Here is a 20,026-nt window from a genome sequence, read left to right on the forward strand (position 1 = left end):
CTGAACCACCTTAATGAAGAGTTGCTCATAAAGCAGAATAATATGGGGGGAAATTATTACATATGGTACTCAAATATTTTCATAGGTATGCTGAGAGCAGTGCAGAAAACCTGAAGATTCTGATACTAAATTTAAGTTAACAAATCCCTAGATACCGACTTTTCCATCTTATACACATTTTTAAAGAAATTATTATTTTCATCTAGACTAAATGTAACGTTTTTTCCATTTTTATTGATATTATCAACCTTAATGCAGCTTCCTTCACATTAAATGCATTCGGTTTTATAAACAATTTTCAAAGGGCATTAATCGAGCTAGTCATCTGTTGATGATTTTGAATAGAAGCATATGTGAAACTACTCAGTTAAGAGATATATCCCTTAATTCATTCAAACTGTGCATTAACTATTTAATAACAGTTGCGCTGTCTTGGCATTTAAGATGTAGTTGAGTTGCATTCACATATAAATAGAGTCTGCTAGCAGGATTGTATCTTTACTGTGTGCCTTATTTTGATGGTTTCATTGACATTTAAAATTTTGATTCTAAGCTCTTTAAATGGATGCAGCTGTATACATCTTCATGAGTTACTGAGCTGGGCTGAAAGACTTGTGCAAATGGCTCATGTGTTTTCTATATCTGTATTTTTCAGGCTGCTTTATTGGAGCCAGGGAGTCATGAAAGAAACTCAAGAAGAGAGCTTGGATAATGAACGGAAGATAAAAAGAAAACAAAAAGAATGTGGCATATAAAGGGTATAATACCTGGAGGTATTAGATCTGACTCATATTTATAAAAAATGAGACGAGCTTTCACAAAATACAAGTTATCTTAGTCATCAAGCTTGGAGCCATGCTGTTGAACTAGAAATTCTCCTTTTCCCCATTCTCCTTTCTGACAGGTAACAAAGGATTGGTGAATTATGATTTTCCCAAGTTGGAAGCACTAATTTTTATCTATATAGTTCATCCTTATGAATATATAAGGAGTTAAACATTGCATATTTAATGTGGATTATAATGGGAAACTGACTCATTAACAAAAATGGCCACTTTTAAGGACCTGGTTTCAAACTGAGCTGGAGCCTCCCAATGCACTTTGTACAATTTGGGGAAAGGTGTACTGAATGGCCTTCTTTGGGAGGCCATGATGACATGTAGTAAAAGGATATCATCTTACTGTTGATATCTTTGAAGACTCATAAACAGAAACAGAAAAATGAATGGTGGAAAGGAGTGTGACGGAGGGGACACGGACGGAGGGCCACCAGCAGTGCAAGTTCCCGTTGGTTGGCAGCGACGGGTGGACCAAAGTGGAGTGCTCTATATCAGGTAAGGTTATCTAAAGAGATGACTGTCGCCGTTTTCATTGCAGTTTTGCCACAGCATGTGGTAAATCAGTGACTTGGCTACTCTTCTGTACTCAAAGATTTCAAGGGTTTCTTCTTTTGGAAGAGTTAGACTATCATCTTTCTGATGGTGTTAGTGGAGTCCACCTGAGCTGTGCCATTTGCATGCCCATAACACACACTCTGTCATTACAAATCTAATATTGCTTGGTCTTGAAAATTTGATATCCTTCCTATACATTTTGCTCTAGGCATGAATAGTTCTTTATTACTTATTATTGTCATGTGGATTTTAAAGCTGAGCAGTAGCAAATTTAACCTTACTTAATGCCTTAATTATTCAAACCTTTTACAATGAAACTAGCCAGAGGATTTGTTATGTCACACCTAAGATGATGAGAAATCTCTCTCATTGCCTTTTCCTTGCACCAGCATTGGCTTTTTATAGGAGCCTTTGCTGGTCAAGTTCAAAGCAGCGACCAGGCATGCAAATAATTCATGGCAGGTAAGACAGAGTGGGACATTCTCCTCTCAGCAGCAAGCCTTCAGCTCAGTTCATACAGCAGCAGGCAACTTCATCCTGACATTCAGTAACTCTTCTCCGTGGTCTCTTTTGGGTTTATGTTCCAGATCTCCATTATACTTTTCTGGTTTACTTACTGTCTTTTGAAAGGAAGTTAAGTGGGGTAACTACTGGGTAGCTGTAGGAAACATCACTCATTATATACCCTGTGAATGTTCTGTGTTCATCACAGAACCGACTGACTGACTTCTGTAGATCCCTCCCATTTCTGGTGTAGAAAAAACAGGAACGCAAGCCTAAAACTAAAGTTTTAGGTTTTTTATTTATTCTGTTAGCTTCCTGGATTATTTTTGTTTGCTTCATCCTGGAGCAGTCAAAAAAATGTATTGAAATTACTATTAAATGAGTGTGTTCAGATAAACATGCTACAAATTACATGTTACTGGAAAAAGACCAAAGTTAGCTTGAACAAAATGTAGGTACAGCAGGTTTACATCACGTGAATCTAAATGACTATCTGTTATTTGCTTAATCTTATTCCACTATTCTGTGATTAAAATAACCACTTCTATACAACTTTATATATATTAACAATACGAAATTCTTTAATGAGTCACAGCGTACTCCAGTTTTACACTAAACCACCATAACAGATGAAATGCATTCCAGGATTTCTTGTTTATATTCGCAATTAGCAGAATCAAACAAAGTCCATGTCAGCGATACGCATGTCAAAGATAAATTGCCTTCCCCTTGTATTTCTCATTATAGCTATAATTTACCGGGCCTCTGCCTTAGTTAAAAATCAATGAGAAAAAAAGCAGTTGTTTGCTTTGTGTTTGGTTTTGGTTTGGTTTGTTTTCCCTCTGTCATCCCTATATGCAGGCATCAGGACATAAAATTCGTTGGTGTTTTTGTATACCTCCCTAATGATCCTACCTGTTTTTGAATTTTATTTTGTGCAGCTGTGAGAAGCAGGCCACGAAGATTGTGCTGCTTCGAGAGCATGTCTTACACGTTCATAAACTACTAAATTTTGGTATCTGACAATTATTTACTCTTCAGTCTTTTTTTTAATGTATGTTCTCTTTGTTCAGGAGAACTTTATTAATATTTCTGCCCTGAATTGCTTTATGCAAAACACTGTGGTTTTTTTTTCTAGTCGACTCTGTTAATCAAATTTACCAGTTTTCTTTTTCAGCCTGGGGAAGCAGGTATTAGTTCTGCCCTCTCTGTAAGTTTTGTCCATGCTGTTTTGTTTTCTCCCCTCAATCCAGTGGTTAGTTTGCTGGTGGCCTTCGGTAAGCCATTCTGCTTAAGGGAAGCCTAGATGATGCACTTGATGTCATCCTTTTTCTTATTTGATGAAAGACGTGGAGTAGGAAGTGTCAGGAAGAGGATGAGGATGAGTTCATTAGAGGATGAAGTCGTCTAACCCAGCCTCCTGCTGGATGTACTGGGTGAGCCACAGTCAGGCAGGCCAGCTGTTGGTTTGGCCACCTGCATCTTCAAGGGCTGAGCTTCCCCAGCCTCTCTGGATTAGCTGCTCTAGAGCTGCCCAGCCCTTCAGAAGGATCACCCACCCTGAAAATATTCACAGCATTTACTGGGAGAACGGGAGGCCAAACGATACTGACCCAAAAGCTATCCAAGGGAAAATTAGCTTATGCATTAAGATTTAACTGGAATAGATGATTCCAGCTGAATAAGGACTTGTTCTATCTGTGCTTCCTTGTAAAGCACACATGCTGTTCCTTCAACTGTCAACAGGTGCTCTGAATAAAATCCATTAATTAGTTTTTTAGTACCTGGTGAAAGCACGGGGCTGAGTGATTTCTTAGTAAAACAGTGCTGCTGTGAGCACCTGGACCTCTTCCTCGGGTTACTGTTTGTGAGGACTCATCGATGGAATAAACTGAGAGAACCGTGCACGAAGGAACATTATTAAAAGCTGATTTCTTCTAGAAACATAAAAAAAATGAATTGTAATGGTATAGCATTACTGGGAAATAACCAGTGGCCTTAGCACCTGGATTAGCTCAGCTGCTGCACACCGGTGGCTGCGCAGTGGCGTTTCCTCCTGAAGGCGATGCTCTCCTTACAGTTTGTGTGCGGCGCTGAGCTGAGCTGCAGTGTGATCCCCCTCTGAGGACGGCAGGAAAACTCCTCTGGTCCAGGCCAGGGGAGCACTGATGAGCAAAATTCCACAAGATCTTAGTTCTTGCTGCGAAGTGGGACTTGTTTTCTTCTCTTTTTTTAACCAATAAAGCGGCATCCTAACTCCAGGGCGTATTCCCGGAGGTGCCATTCAAATTTTTAAGCATCACAGAGCTGTCCTTTAGTGATGTTGCACGTGGATGGGGTAGAACAGAGCAAACACCAGCCTGTGTTCTCCTGCGGGAAGCATCTATAAGTCACTTTTCTCCACACCTCCAGCATTATTTTTAGGTTGCTTTTATCTTCAGGATGTCCCTGTTACACGTATCCGACCTAAGCGATTCTAAAATGACCATTTCAGGGCAGGGCTGGCAAATGAATTGCTCACTGAAACTGCTACCATAACTCCACACTTGCAGATGTTGCTTTCCTTCTGCTGCACCATGAGGTGTTTATACATGAGGTTTGAAGTACAAAAGTTCGTCGGCGCTTGGAATTTTGACTCTTGGCTGTTTCCACGTCCCAACCCATTCCACTCGAGTTGTTTTGGTTAAAATAAGGGCTTTTCACAGCTGCTATTAGGAAGCAGCGTTGGAGCCAGTCCTCACAAATCGCTGTGTTCTTTCCCTGACAAACAGCCGAGGTGGCTGTGTCATAAAGAGCCGCGTGTAAGTCAGAGGCTCATGACATGAGAACTTCTTTCACCTTATGAATTAGTGATTTTGCCGTAACAGAATTTCCAGTGGCCTATTTTTGGGTATGGAGATAATGATTTTCTGGTGGGAGTTAGAGAAACCCGAGGGCAGTTTATCAGAGCCTCTCTGCACTGGCTTCTTGGTGGGACGCTCACTTTGACTGAGAGGGTTGAAATTTTAGCTGAACAAACTAAATTGTTCATGCACCTAACAGACCACAACAGCGGTGTTACTGTTCCCCCTTTTCTCCATGGGTCATCTCCCACTTCTTGAAACACGTTTGTGATGTTTTCTTGTTAAATTAGGCCCTGGTCCTAGAGACTACAGGTGACTGTCACGCCTCCATGGGACTGCAGGGATGGGATGGAAAAGGAGGAGGTCCGCGGGGACTGGAGTCTGCCTGTGGGTAGCACTTTATGGGAGAGAAGCTGGAGAAAAATCATCTCAGTGTTGTTAGGCAGTAGTTAAAGCTTTCTAGCAGGACTGTAATGTGAATACTAAATATCAGTAATCTCAATTACTTCCTTTGCACTTGCCACGTTTGTTTTTCTGTAGTAAAATCTTCCTTTAAAATCTTTTTTTTATTTTTTTTTAACTGGTTTTGATGCATATCATCTCAGTTCTCGACTAAAAGCAGGAAGTACTTTGAAACTAAATATGGAATCTTAGGTGCCTTCTGTCAAACCTGTCTGTGTGAGCTGTTAGGATGGTTGGTAGAAGTCCTGACCTATCAAATAGCCTGAATTTTTCATTTTTGTTTCTTTACAGTCCCAGTGGGTCTTTATTATCCTGCTTGGAGCAGGTGAAGACTTACTTGCTGACTGATGGAACATGCAAGTGTGGCCTAGAATGTCCTCTTGTTCTTCCCAAGGTAAAGAAATCATAATTCTGCATTTCTGTGCTGTTCGGATTATGGATTTCTGCTCTGTCAGCTAATGACTGAATTTCTGTTCTCATTGTCTATATAAAATAGAAGTGGTGTATACCCAGAGATTGACCATAGGATGCAAACCATTAAATAAATCTCCTTTCTGTCTTCTCCCCACATGGAAAAGATCCGACTCGGTCTTTATGGTGGTTGAACATTTTCCTATTAAACTGGCAACCTGCCATCAGCACAGCAGCACTGTGTTGGTGTGTGAGGTTCATACGTGATAGCCTCAGCAGGACTTGGTTTGTGGAAGACTCCTAACTAGCTGCTAGGGTTAGGTTGATCCTATGTATTTTAGAGTAAACATAAATATATGTAGTTATAACAGGTATTTTTAAATGTAGTTTTCATAATATTTCCAAGAAGTGTTGAATCACTATAACACCCTGAAAAACACAATTTTATCATCTGCATGCAAATTTTAACTCTTCTTGTCTTTCTAAACACAAAGCCATCTCAACCACCCATAGTCCTTTTTCCCTTCCTCCCCTTTATACTGGGGGGTGTTAAAATTCTCAGTTGCTAAATGACAACTTCTGTGGCTCTGTGTGCTTATTAGAAATATATTTGCTCTTTGTTTATTTCAAAAGATGCTATAAACGTATCTCCTGGACATTGTAGGACCAATCTAGCTGCTCTAAGGAACGGAGGCAAATTTAATTTTATGTACAAAAATTTTTGGTTTAGATATATTTGGGGAGCCTTCTGGCTTTGATCATTATTTTAAATGTTGGAATTTTTATTCTTAGGTCTTTAATTTTGATCCTGGAGCTGCTGTGAAGCAGAGAACTGCTGAAGATGTTAAAGCGGACGAAGATGTCACCAAACTATGCATACATAAAAGGAAAATTATTGCTGTGGCTACACTTCATAAAAGTATGGAAGCACCACATCCTTCACTAGTTCTAACCAGTCCTGGTGGTGGAACAAGTGAGTAAAATCCTGCAGGATTAGTTATTTAACACATTTAGGATTTATAATTACTATACAAGAACACCCCCGAAGTTCTTCTGTAATTGCAGTAGTAAACATTCAAGTTGAAAATGGAGGTAGTAATTAGAAGGATGTAGGTAGGTAGAAAGTGAGTCTAAAAAGCAGGTCATCCCAGACGAAGAGCATGATTTTCTTGGAAAAGATATCAGATTGTTCTAGACAAAGAAAATACATTAGCCCTCATCTTTTGGAACTGTAGTAATATGTCTGATATTCTGTCACATGGGAAATTAGAGAAGCTGAATAAAGTGATTATAAAGGGATTAGAATGTGGCTAAGGACTTAGCTAAATGGGAAATTGTATTGCAAGGCAGAATATACAGCTAGAGAAGATCTCCACTGTAATTTCTCAAGGATTATTTGTTAGGACCAACCTGGCTTAGCATTTTAATTATCCATATCAACAAAAAATGAAGTAATTTGTTGATGGATGAAACCGATAGGTGCTATCAAAACAAGGGAAGATCCAGAAACGTTGAAAAACTGGGGGATCATTGACACCTGGAGTGAAAGAAAAGGTATAGCAACAAATCCTGTTAATTGTAAGGTTATTCACCTGGGGACTAGTGAAAAAAGCTATTAGCTGTAAATTATTGAGCAAGAAGACCTAGATATACTAACTGATCAAAGATGCCTGTGAGCAGTACCAGATGGCAGTGTGGTGCAGATCAATGTGATTCTGAGACGGAGAAGTACAAATGTCTTTGAATGCTTGCTGCCTTCCTGTGCTGCTGTTCTCGCTAGAGGCACTCAAACTGAAATAGAGCAGAGGCTCTTCTATTAAGCAAGTGCAAAACCTGTTTTATGAAAGTCATCTAAAAGTGCTTAGCTTGTTTAGCCCACCAAAATGGTGCCTGAAAGGAGATGCAGTTGCTGTCAGTAAAGACATCAAGAGAATGGCCACCAGGAAGCAACTTAAACTAAAGGACAAAGTTAGCACTGAAAGAAACAGCTACAAAACCAGAGCTGCATAGAAACATAAACTGAAAATTAGGTCCTTTCTGAGGATTACAAGAAAAGGTTCAGAAGCAGTCTTACAAATCCAAGTAGTTAGGATGGAGGAGTGAAGTTACTTTGAAGATAGAGCTTTGTACGTTTATGGTTATACACTGTGATGCCTACAACATCTGGGAAATGATCCTTGATGTTCTGAGAGATCTTTGTATCCCTGTATCATTATAATTATAGTGGGCTAATTGCTAAGCCCTCTGCGGCCTGAACAAAAGTGGAAAACTTTAAGTATATAAAAATAAATAATTTTAGTTATGTAGACAGGACTAAGATACCAGTGATGTTCATAGTACTGAGGTACTATTGCACTTTGAGATTGCCTTATATGATCTTAAAGCTTTAAATTGTTTTGTTTTTCAATGTACGTTTGTTTTAAGACTGAATAGTACAATTTCCCAAATTACTACGCATTTTCCTGGTTATTTTTTTATTATTCTTTATTAGCTCTACTTAAATTATGTTTCATTTTTAAAAAATAAAGGGCAAAATTAAGGAGGGGAAACATAAATATTTAAGATATGAATGTACTCATTACATCTTCTCTATTAATTAGAATTTTGTCCATCAAGTGAAGAACAAAATTTCCCAATACATTGCCTTGGTAAACAAAATGTCGTTTCAGTTGTGCACACCAAAGTTTGTCCATGTGCTTAGGTCAAGCACTAAATGTGAGGGTTCCTGTACATATTATATTTTGTAGTTCAGTCTTGAGGTTTCTCCCCAGAATGAGACTTCAGTTATATTTTGAGAAAAGGAATGTGTTTGTTTCTGTCATGATGTAGCTGGTTGAGTAAATAGAATGAAGGCAGGACTCTCGCTGCCATTCGTCTCCTACAGCCAGAGAGAAGGAAAGAAGGGAACTGAGTTCTTGTGAGCAGGGGAATTTAAAGGTACCTCTGAATTCATTTGAACATGAAATGTAGCTCACTACTCAAGTCTAAGTTTGCATATTCAGAGGCTGCATGCCAAGAATGTATTCATTTTCCTTTGCTGAGCTCACGCTGCAAACTGAATTACAAATTCCCAGAGCAGTAAAGCTGGCAGAAAGTCCATCAGACTTGGAGCTGCCTGTGAGGGTATTCCGAAAATAAAATATTGAAAAAATATTTATTTCTTAAACAAAACTGATATTAGTGGGTAGAAAAGGAAAGCGATCTGGTGCGTGTTGGAAGGTCTAGTCCTAACACAGTAATTTTTTCCATAGCATAAGGTTTCACACGTGCACGTATAAATATCCTCAAAGCCTTTATCCTGAAAACAAGCATAAAAGGTAAAGCCCATTCTTGAATTTAGTATCTTGATACCAAACTAATTTTTTTGCAGAAGCTGCAGGAAAAGCCTTCATTCAGTGAAATATTGCAGGACATTATATAACGTGCTCACCTTTTTAGCAAAGCAGTTCCAAAGAAGAGATTAACTCAGAAGACTGACACTCGGTGCCTGCAGGGCCAGTGAGTGATGCAGAGCAGCGGGGATGCTGCACCCTGCCTAGCTCAGCCATGTCCTCTTAGATCTGTGCAATTAAGTGCTCTGCTGAATAGAAATCCGGGCCAGAGTTGTATGGCACGGTTCCCCATTCATCCTCATCAGGTGCAACGTTTGGGGCAGGACTTTTTGTCTGTAGGACAAGGGGAAATTAGTCTGAACCCTTCTTGGACCTTGTTCCTCCTGTACTCAATAGATGGTGCCAGAGGCTCCTTTTCCCTGCGATAGTTCTGCCAGCTCTTCTAGCTGGGGCTGAAGCTGAAGAGATGATGCTGGAGAGTCAGGTGTAGGACACTGGAGATGATGGATGCTTAGAGGGGAGATAGAAAAGGGGAGGAAATAATAAAAATAAAATAACTTCAGGAATTGATGTTGTGGACAGATAGTGCTGAAATACATTTATGTGGGTAGCAAGGGTGCTACGAAGCACAAGATGTAAAGAGGTTCCTATTTCTGTAGGTTTTTATATGGAAAATGGAGTTGTGGTCTGTGCAATTGCAGTATGCAGTAGGGTAGTGATACTCCAGCAACTGGTAGTCAACTGGTAGTCAACTACCAGTCAACTGGTAGTCATTGGTAGTCAATTGGTAGTCAACTCCAGCAACTGGTTGGTGATTTAGCTGTTATTTCTGTTCAAGCAAACGTTCAGCCAAAAGGCTTTTGTGAGTGTTTTCACACCCAGTAGTTGTGCACTGAAATGCGTGATACCAGCCTTCAAAATAGTAATTGTTGTGTTTCTAATACCAGGTGCAACTCCGGTAGTTCCTACTCGAGCAGCAACTCCGAGATCGATGAGGAATAAATCACATGAAGGAATTACAAATTCTGTGATGCCAGAATGTAAGACTCCTTTCAAGTTGATGATTGGGGCATCTAATGCCATGGGTAGGCTTTATGTGCAAGAAATGGCTGGAAGCCAGCAACAAGAACTTCATTCTGTCTATCCTAGGCAGAGATTGGGTAGTAATGAACTTGGACAGAAGTCTCCATATCGTGGCAGTCATGGTGGGATGCCCAGTCCAGCTTCATCAGGATCGCAGATATATGGAGATGGCTCCATCTCTCCTAGGACTGACCCACTTGGAAGCCCTGATGTTTTCACGAGGAACAATCCCAGCTTTCATGGAGCACCCAACTCAAGTCCTATTCACATGAACAGGACACCTCTGTCTCCACCATCAGTAATGCTACATGGTTCTCCCATACAGTCATCCTGTGCAATGGCTGGAAGGACTAATATACCTCTTTCCCCAACCTTGACCACAAAAAGCCCCGTAATGAAAAAAACCATGTGTAATTTTTCAACTGGTATGGAAATACCACGAGCAATGTTCCACCATAAACCGCCCCAAGGTCCACCCCCACCTCCTCCACCGCCTTCTTGTGCTCTTCAGAAAAAGCCATTAACATCAGAAAAGGATCCACTTGGCATTCTTGACCCTATTCCTAGCAAACCAGTCAATCAGAACCCTGTTATCATTAACCCAACTACTTTCCATTCAAATGTCCACTCTCAGGTACCCGTGATGAATGTAAGCATGCCTCCTGCTGTCGTCCCTTTGCCAAGTAACCTTCCTTTGCCAACGGTAAAACCCGGTCACATGAACCATGGAAGTCATGTTCAGAGAGTTCAGCACTCGGCTTCGACCTCGCTGTCTCCTTCGCCGGTGACGTCCCCCGTTCATATGATGGGCTCCGGGATCGGAAGGATCGAGGCTTCTCCCCAAAGATCACGTTCTTCTTCCACGTCATCAGATCATGGAAATTTCCTGCTGCCTCCAGTAGGACCGCAGTCGTCTTGTACTGGTATGAAAGTTCCTCCCCGGTCCCCAAGGTCAACAATAGGGTCACCAAGACCATCTATGCCATCTAGCCCTTCCACCAAGCACGATGGACTTAATCAATACAAGGACATCCCTAACCCATTAATTGCTGGAATGAGTAATGTGTTAAATCCTCCAAACAATGCAGTTTTTTCTACTGCATCGGCTGGAAGTGGTTCGTTGAAGAGTCAGCCTGGTTTGCTGGGAATGCCTTTAAATCAGATCTTGAACCAGCACAATGCTGCCTCTTTTCCAGCAAGTAGTTTACTCTCAGCAGCAGCCAAAGCACAGCTAGCAAATCAAAATAAACTTGCTGGTAACAACAATAACAGCAGTAGCAATTCTGGACCTGTTGCCAGCAGTGGCAACAACGAAGGACATAGCACTTTAAATACCATGTTCCCTCCTGCTGCCAACGTGCTTCTACCAACGACTGAAGGGCAAAGTGGTCGAGCAGCGCTGAGAGATAAGTTGATGTCTCAGCAGAAAGATCCTCTGAGAAAAAGAAAGCAGCCAACCACCACGGTGTTGAGTTTGCTGAGACAGTCTCAGTTGGAGAGCTCTGGAGTTTCCAAAGCTGGATCTGATTTGATAAGAAAGCAAAGTCAAAGCTCGTTTCCCATCAGCTCTATGTCCCAGTTACTTCAGTCCATGAGTTGTCAAAGCTCCCACATGAGCAGCAATAGTACCACCAGTTGTGGGAGCTCAAACACTGTCTTGCCTTGCTCTGGTAACCAGATGCATTTCGCAGACACCAGTATGAATTCTGGCACTCTTCAGAACTCGCTGGCGCAGAGCTTACCGTTACGAGGGGAAGGGCTGCACTGCCAGAACACAAACACTAACTTTGTCCATGGTACTAGCCCAGGCACAACCAACCATCTCGCAGGTTTAATAAATCAGATGCAGGCTAGCGGGAACTGTGGGATGCTCAGTCAGTCAGGAATGGCTTTAGGAAATTCATTACATCCGAACCCACCTCAGTCAAGAATCCAGGCATCCTCCACTCCAGTGATACCAAACAGCATTGCTAGCAGCTGTAATCAAACAAGTCCTGAAGCAGGTATGTCTCCTTTTAAAAGGATACCCCTATGTTTGACTGTTTGGAAATATATGGTGACTGTTTTTAAATGGGTTCCTTTTACTTACCTCCTTTCTAAATTTGAGTTTACCGGTATGAAAAGTATGCCTATTTCCTGCTAGTATGCACACACTCAGAAATAAAACAAAGAAAAAACAGCGGTAGCCCAAAATTTATCTCCCTTTTTCTGAACAAAACCATCCTGGCCTCGTTCCTGTTACAACTCTCGCTTTTCTTAACTTCTACACCCTGTTCATAAATAAAATCCGAGCACTTTTGTACACACCTAGACCTCAGTTGTTGTCTCTTGCCCAAATAAATTGTGTTTCTGCATCATGCCGTGCTACTTCAACCCTAGAAGGCTGTGGCTAACCTGGTAGTTTATGTCCACGTGTTATACAGTGTTCTTTATTACTTGTGTTAACTAGTTAGCTGTTGTCCAAGATTGAAGCAGACACTAGGAATATAAAAGTTTTCAAAATAACCTTTTTGAGGGGCAGGGAGTGGGAGTGCAAAGTCTGTGTTTGCCTTTACCGTGATAATTTTGCTGTGCTGGTTATTAAATGGTTGAATAAACTGTGTGTTCGGTTGGAAGAGTAGCGAGGTTTCCTGATTTGTTCATCAGTGAAGACGTTGAGGGGAAGCAGGTATGGCCCTGCTGCTGGCTTTGGGCTGCTTCATGGTAAAAGGGAGACAGATTGAAAATGTTTATTTCATTTTACAACTGTTGGCTGAACAAAGTATGAGTTTTCGAAAGGTAATGCTGTGTTAATTTCGTAAGGGGGAAAGAAAACCTCTGGTATCTCAGTTTTTCAGCTTGGTTCTCTGTCAAAGTTTGTGTTCGCTACAGTCATAGCTAAATCACATCGGGTGGAATGAAAGTGGCCATAAGTGTGCAAGCTGTCCGTGTCCTTCAGCCAAGAAAGCACCTGATACGTGCTCCCGATCTTCCTCAAAGACAGCTGCTTATTCTTTGAAATACAGAACTGAATTAAATAGCTGAAAAATACTTTTTAAAAGTCCTGCTGATGATACTTGCTAATGACTTCTAAGGGTTTCTCTCCGTTCCTGGGGAAATGAGGCATTTCTGCCTGAGCTGTCTCAGTGGTTTGTGTCACCAGCAAGCAGCTATTAATCCTGGCATGGCTGTTTTGCCTTGTCATGCTGACAAAGAAGTTTGCCTTGTGTATTCTTTCTATTCTGAGACCTTGTACTCTCCTGTGAGCAGAACAAAGGTCTCCTTTTGCCTAGGAGCCTGCTTCCTTGTCCTTCTAAGCATACCACAAAATCTCTTTGCAAGAACTCTTTGGGTTTCCCCCTCTTTTGGGGCCAGTGGGAATCAGTGGCGTGGGTTCCCCTGGACTGTCCACGCAGCTGAAGAAAGCTGTGAAGCTATTGCAGCGTGGGACTGCTTTGCCCTGCAGAGGACAGAAGAGACCGAATGTTACGTGAGATGAGAGCCCCACGTGCCAGCAGCTGCCACCAAGAAGCTGAGCTGTAGTCATTTGCCTCGTGTGGGGAAAGGGTTGGCAAGGCTGGAGCTCCCCGCAGGAAATTCAGGCTGCAACTGATCAACAGAAGCTTTGTGCTGTCTAAAAGTTTTCAATAAAATGTTTTGTAAAGGCTATTAAGGTGGGTTTAATTCATCCCGGTGTGGGACCTTCTTGATCCTGCTCCATGGCTGTGACCCCAGCCCCGTGCTGCAGCCGTGCCCCCCTCGGTGTGCTCGTGAGGTAGCACGGCCGTCGTCATCTCTCCTCGTGCAGTTAGAGCCATGTTTTGGGATGGTGGCCCTTGTCTTCAGGCAAGCCGAATTCCTTCCTGAGAAGAGGAATCCTTGTATGAGGAAGAGACAGTCATGGCATCGGCTCTCAGACTCCTGCGGGACAGCAGCAGCACAACAGATCCGTGCAATGTGCATGCGCCCCGAGCTGCACGCTGCTCTTAGAGGCTATTGGCAGGCCCCGTGAAGTAAGGCTTCAACACAAGCAGCTGATTCGGATATATAACCCCATCTGGGAGATCCTGCTCTGCTCTCTGCCGGCTTCTGATTCACCTGAAACCTTCTTTCAAGCCACTGCAGTTAAACCAGACGAGGACGGCGTTTCTGGTGCCCTAGAGAGAACTGTTGGAATTACAGCAGTGCCATTGTAGGGGCCCAAACTCACCCTTTTGTTTTCTTATCCAAATGAAAAATGGTAATTCCGGGTAGGCTGCTGATGGGGTTTGTGCCGTCAGTTTTGATGCTTGTGAAATACCCACAGCCTGCATTTCTCCAGGTATTTCTTTCTGAATACCCACGATGGCTAGAAGCCTACAGACCCGTTTTCCTTTCAAGATGAAATTTCAGAAGCCAGCACCTTTGCGTGATTCCCAGAGACGAGGCCCTAGCACGGGGCATAAACCTTCCTCCAGCCTCCTCCTGAGCCATCGCGGAGGCATGTGGCTGGGGCATCACATCTGAGCCTAACCCACTGCCTGGAAAAACCCAGATCAGATATTTTGCTGTGTCTGCAGCAGCATGGCAGCATCCTTGCCTTGACCCACGTGTGAAATGCTGAGAGTTTTGCTTCACTACTAACCTTTAAAAATAAAAGTTTGTTGCTAGGCTTGCGCTCAGTGATGTAGGATGTGAGCAAAACGCCGAGAGGTGTGTTAGGAATTGTTCTGCACGGGGTTGGCAATTCTGGTGTCTGAGTTTTGCTGTGTCAAACACGCAGAAGGAGCCCTGCGTACAGAGTGTAGTGAATAAGCTGCCCTCAGGAAACTCGTGTTCATATTGGAGTTCGTGGCTTTTTATTTTTGCTTTGTTTCTATGTATTTTAATTGCTAAATCTGTTTTGTTTGTGTGCCAGTGTTGAGAATAGCTACCGATCAGAGAATAGATCCGGAGAGAAAAGGCTGCGAATCACCACAAGGAGAGGGCTGCGTGTGGCCTGAGCTCTCAGTTACACGTTAACCGCATGGACCGGGTTTCATTCTGGCTCTTGTTGTCCTCTTTCCAGACAATATCGTTAGTTTCCAGGCGATTTTCAGTGCGAGTGTGATGGAATTAAAAATGAATAAATGTAAAAATTAAAATTTTTGTTTATGCAGTAGAGAGCTTTTTTACTCTTCCCATTTCGAGCCCTCAAAAACCTATTATGCTTAATTAATTTTTATGAACAACACCTGCCTTTTACTATGCTCCTGTAGTATTTGGGTTGCAAACACTATTTTATAGCAGCAGTCCTATAGGAGGAGCTAGCATCAAATCTGTGTGGGTTATTTACAGCTATTCATTTTGGAAAAAGGCCATTTTTCTGCCAGGAGACTGGGTTCCAGACTCCTTTTTTCTGATGAGTAGTGCTTGTATTTCTGTCAAACTCTGACATTGAATTTCTCGTTATGAATCGAGTCCTCAGACTTCTGACACAAACCGAAGGCACATCCAATTTGCTAATTTGGCGGCCTTAAGATTTATTCATTACACCCCTTTGCCTCCCAGATGGAGGCTTTGTGTTTGTGGGTGCTTTTTGCTAAAAAGGGGCCGCGTCTCTGTGCCACCCAGCTCATTGCAGAGGCTGCTTCGTTTTCTTTCCTGCTCTTCGGATGTGAAGCTAGTTCAGAAGTCTGCTGGGTGTAAGTGGTGAACATTCAGCACTGCAAATCCTGCTGGCAATGCAAAATGTGTGAAGGAGGGGATAGAGGTAAACAAGTGGAAAAAGTATTTAGGAGTCACAGTATTGCTGATGAGGGAAGTCAAGGAAGCCAATATGGAGCTAACACAGTAACTGTGGCTAATAGGAATGGAGACAATAAAAGATCTCCAATATCAGATCATCAGAAACATGAGGAACTATAAATCTGCAAGTTTAATAGTGACAAATAGAGGACAGATTTGGAGGAAAAAAAGTATTGAAGCAATATCCCTTCCTTAGATTCGGAATAATAATTTTTTACTGCTGAGTTTTACAGAACAGAAAAAGTTCTGGGATGTAATTAAATCAGAGGAGCACACGAGAGCAATGCAGATCGCCTCGGAGCTTCTCTCCTCCTTGTTTTAGTACACTCAAGTAGGGTGTAATGTAATTGGGAATGTTGCCTTGGAAAGCAATGACTCAAGAAGGGTTTGAGGAGCCTTTGATTTAATAGCCTTAATGCAAGCGGTCAGCTCGGTGACGCTGCAAAACAGAAGGCAGGAAAGAAGCTGGGCTTGGGAGCACAAAACCCAGACGTGCTCGGGGGATCTTGGGGTGCTCCTGGCTCCGTGCACAGCTTGAGAAAGCCGGAGCTGGGATGTGGCAGCGTGCTGAGTGGCCGCTGCTCATCAAAGCTACAGAAATAGTGGGGATTTCAAAGGAGGATCGCTCTTACAACCAGCCTCACAGATCAGGATTTCATCCTGCTGCAGCCTGAAGGACTCATGTTAAGGCTTTTTTTCTGCCGAACTTAGAGTTGGCTGGAGTTCTGCCAAGTGGAGCCATCAGGGGTTGTCTTCCCCTGGCAGAACCAGCAATGATCTTGTTGATAATCAGATCGCCATTCAGAGGGAAAATACCTTCAAATCAGACCGGCCTTTGCCTTTTTCTTCTTCACCAGCATGGGGGACGGTCTTGAGGACATGTCCCAGTTCTCTGCTGTTTGTAATGGGCTGTTTTCTCTTCCTTTTTGCCTCTAGTGCCGAGCTAAGGCTCCTGAGGAACTAATTGCTTTAGCCTAACTAAAGCATTTGTCCTTAATCTACATGAAAAACACAGATCTGTGGTACAGAGTGTGGAGAGAGGGTTTATTTTAGAATATGTCACCTTAAAGGTGTACAAAGCGGCATAGTCTTACACGTGAGCCTCTGGATTTGCTCCCCAATATCACCTCCATGTATTATGGAACTATAAAATCAGCTTTTTAACTTCAAATTGAGAAGAGTGGCTGGCTGGCATCCTTTACGGGGCTCGTGGCTGAGCAGAGCGTCTTGTGAAACTCAAATAAGCCCTGGACAGGATGCCAAGCAGCCACTCTGCTAATTGGAAAGCCAATTGAATTGTTCTATTGCTTTGGGGTTTGGGTGCTTGTATAAGCATTTCAGACTTTCCTTGGTGGGCGGGGGAAGGCAGGGAAATAGCGTTGTAAGGGATCGCTGCTGTTTGCAGGCTGGCATGACTTCTCCATATTCCACCCCAGGTTCCCCTCTTATTGTTTTTGGGCAGAAAAATTGTGATTATTTTCCTTTTCAAACACAAACTGTAAAGAAAGTCTTCTGTATGAAAAATGGGATTTCCAGGTATGATAACGTGAGGCAGATCAAGGCTGCTCCCTCCCCTGCCATCGAAATGCCGGTTCCAATTTGTGTGCTGCTTTTAAATCTTGATAGAGGTCTTGTGCACGAAACGGCTCTCGTGCTCTGAACATGCAGGAATTACCGACTTAATAGGCATCAGTGATGGCATTAGGTACCTGTGATTGTTAACGGGGGATTTTTATTTCTCTGGCATAAAGAGCCTTGCTACCAGGAGGCTTACAGCAGAGCACGGAGCTTGCTCAGACACAGCTCAGGCTCCTCCTGTGGGGTTTTGGTTTTTTAAATTTGAATTTGCCATAATTCACGCTCTTTGCTAACCAGGCTCCTGCCTCGTTATTGTTTTAACCACCATACATTTTTCTGAGAACTTATATTGATAACAATGCAGGTACTTGCAAAACTAATACTAACAATAGTGCAGAAAGTCCTACTTTATTAAAGACGTGATTGTGGAGAAAAAAAATGTGAGATTTCCCATACCTAGTTGGTTCTCTGTGCCTTCTGAAAATATTAACCAGAGCCAACAGAGGCAACGCAAGATGTGGAGAGGGCACTGTGGCAGGAAATAATGCTTTTTATTGCACTTCCAGTTTCCCGAATTTGAAGAAAATTAAAAAACCAAAATGCTAGGCGGGTAAGGTGACTTTCCCCCAGTCGCTTCAAAAACAGCAGTGAAGGTACAGCGTAGAAGAGAAGTCAGAACAGATGGGGACAAGGAGAAGAACCAAGATTGAAATTCAGTCAAGTATCTAAATACCTAATTTTAAGCATTTCTGTTGTCCTAGACCCTGGTTTGGGCTTTCTGCCCTGGCTTTTCGGGAGGTGCCACGGCTGCACGCACGGTGTTAGGGGTGGGCAGCGAGCGCCTTCTGTTGGGGAAAGGTGCTGGACCTTACCAGGCCAGTCCTGGCTTTAACTGGGCCAAACATTTTATTTATCAGTTTGTGATTTCTCCGTGGTCTGCAGGAGCACGCAGTTTGATAAGGAAATCACCTGGCAGTGGGTTGTGGCTAGCTGCTGAATTACGGTTTCTTCGGAACTGAAAGCACTCGAGCGAGCGTGATAGCAGATAAATATCTGAAATGTTTTCCATTCCGAAAGAATACGGAGAATGTAATTATAAAAGCGTATAGCTGCTGGTCCTGTGTTTATCGGTAAGTGGTGGAAGGTGGAGGTGCAGCAGGAACGTGCTGTGCTGAACGCTGAAGGCCCGTGAGCTCACACCGCTTCCAGCAGCTGGCAGAGTTCTCCGAAAGCTGAGCCTCCTAAAATTGCAGATTTAGAAATATTGCCACTTAGGGCAACTCTGTGCTTGTGTCTGTAAGCTGATAGCAATCCTTGCTTCATACCCCGATGGTGGGGGCTTCTGGAGGCCTTGTGGGATGGGTGGCCCTGTGCAGGGAGAGCTGCACAAATGCTCCGGGATCCCAGTTACAGTAATTCCAGCGCTGGTGATGTTTTGTGCTTCCACACCTTTGTAATCTCAGCGTAAAGGATGCAGTGAAACTTTCCTCTCCCCGCTCTGGCAGGATCTTTCTGAAAATCTTAGGGATTTCTTCTGCCGCTGCTTCTGAGTTTGGCCCTAGGAGCGGGAGGAGGCTTCCTGCTAAAAGCTCCCATGACCAAGGAGGTGCCCGGGAGCTTCTGATGAGGGTTTCAAAAACTTGACACTTGTTAAATTAAAAAAGCCAGAAAGAAAATTTACATTTAAAACAAAGCTGGCTGCGTTTTTATTAAATATGTAGAAATGGAAGAACCGGCAAAGTAGCGTGAAAAACAGTGGTTTGTTTTCAACTCTTAAAATGTTTTAAATGTGAATGTCTAATGAGCAAGTCCCTCATTAACAGTTTTTGAGCACTTCTGGTTTCCAGACTACCTAAGACACCTCTCTTATCCAGTATTTTTACTTCACAAATTTCAGCAATGGACCGTAACCACTGAAGCATTGCAATACCTGATGGATAGTTTCTTATGGAGGAATATTTCGTAAAATATTCTTTGTCTTGTCATTTTCTTAATAATTTACTTTAATTGCAATTAGAAAAATGCACATAGAGTGAACACTCTTTGATTTGGTAGAAATACTTCTAGTATCTATGAAGACTGTGCCTATTTGCTTTCGGCTGGAGTTGTCTGATTTGTAAGGAGCGTTATTCACAGTCATTACTGCTCCTAGATAATTTTGTACAGACACAATTCTTCACCCACTGCAGGAATACTCGAGTGGTTTCGACTCTTTCAGTTTGATACCCATGGTTCATGCCCCAACTTCTCTTTCTGAGCACAGCCATTGAGGCTTGCTGTCCAACTTTTATTGATGTTAAATCTTAGACTTGTTTAAAAAGCAGGATTCAAAACTAGGCAGACCTCTGACTGTGTCGTACCATCCCACAAGCATCATGTGTGCATAGAGGTTCCTCTCTTTTCCTGGTAAAATAATGCTGATATAGGAATGATAAATATCTTCTGTTGTAATGTCTGTAAGTGGGCAGGCAGTGAATCTTCCTGAATGCTAATTGATTTCATAACATATCGCATCTGCTTAAGACTACCTGTCAGGCAATACTTCGAAAAAAGGAATAGATAAAATCCACAAAGGGAAATAAACATTATTTCAAAAGAAAACAAAACAAAAATGCACATAAATAAAACCCTGTAGCCCACGAAGGAATAATTTTTAAAAGTGTATCCTATTCAA

At 42.4% G+C, this 20,026-nt stretch overlaps 1 protein-coding gene across 8 annotated transcripts in view; it reads left to right on the plus strand.

Moving 5' to 3' along the window:
• Positions 1-20,026, plus strand: part of MBD5 (methyl-CpG binding domain protein 5) — a 126,804-nt gene that overhangs the window by 85,297 nt on the left and 21,481 nt on the right. For 5 of the 8 annotated variants that reach the window (XM_082763685.1, XM_082763690.1, XM_082763691.1 and 2 more), the window contains exons 5-8: positions 656-1,334; positions 5,495-5,597; positions 6,407-6,587; positions 9,894-12,032. In XM_082763685.1, the coding sequence (XP_082619811.1) occupies positions 1,222-1,334; positions 5,495-5,597; positions 6,407-6,587; positions 9,894-12,032 (2,536 nt within the window). In that variant the 5' untranslated portion in view covers positions 656-1,221. The remainder of the gene's footprint in view (positions 1-655; positions 1,335-5,494; positions 5,598-6,406; positions 6,588-9,893; positions 12,033-20,026) is intronic. The other 3 variants (XM_082763687.1, XM_082763688.1, XM_082763689.1) reach the window with 3 other exon arrangements.

Source organism: Aythya marila, assembly GCF_965140915.1.
Source record: "Aythya marila genome assembly, chromosome: 6".
NCBI lineage: Eukaryota > Metazoa > Chordata > Aves > Anseriformes > Anatidae > Aythya > Aythya marila.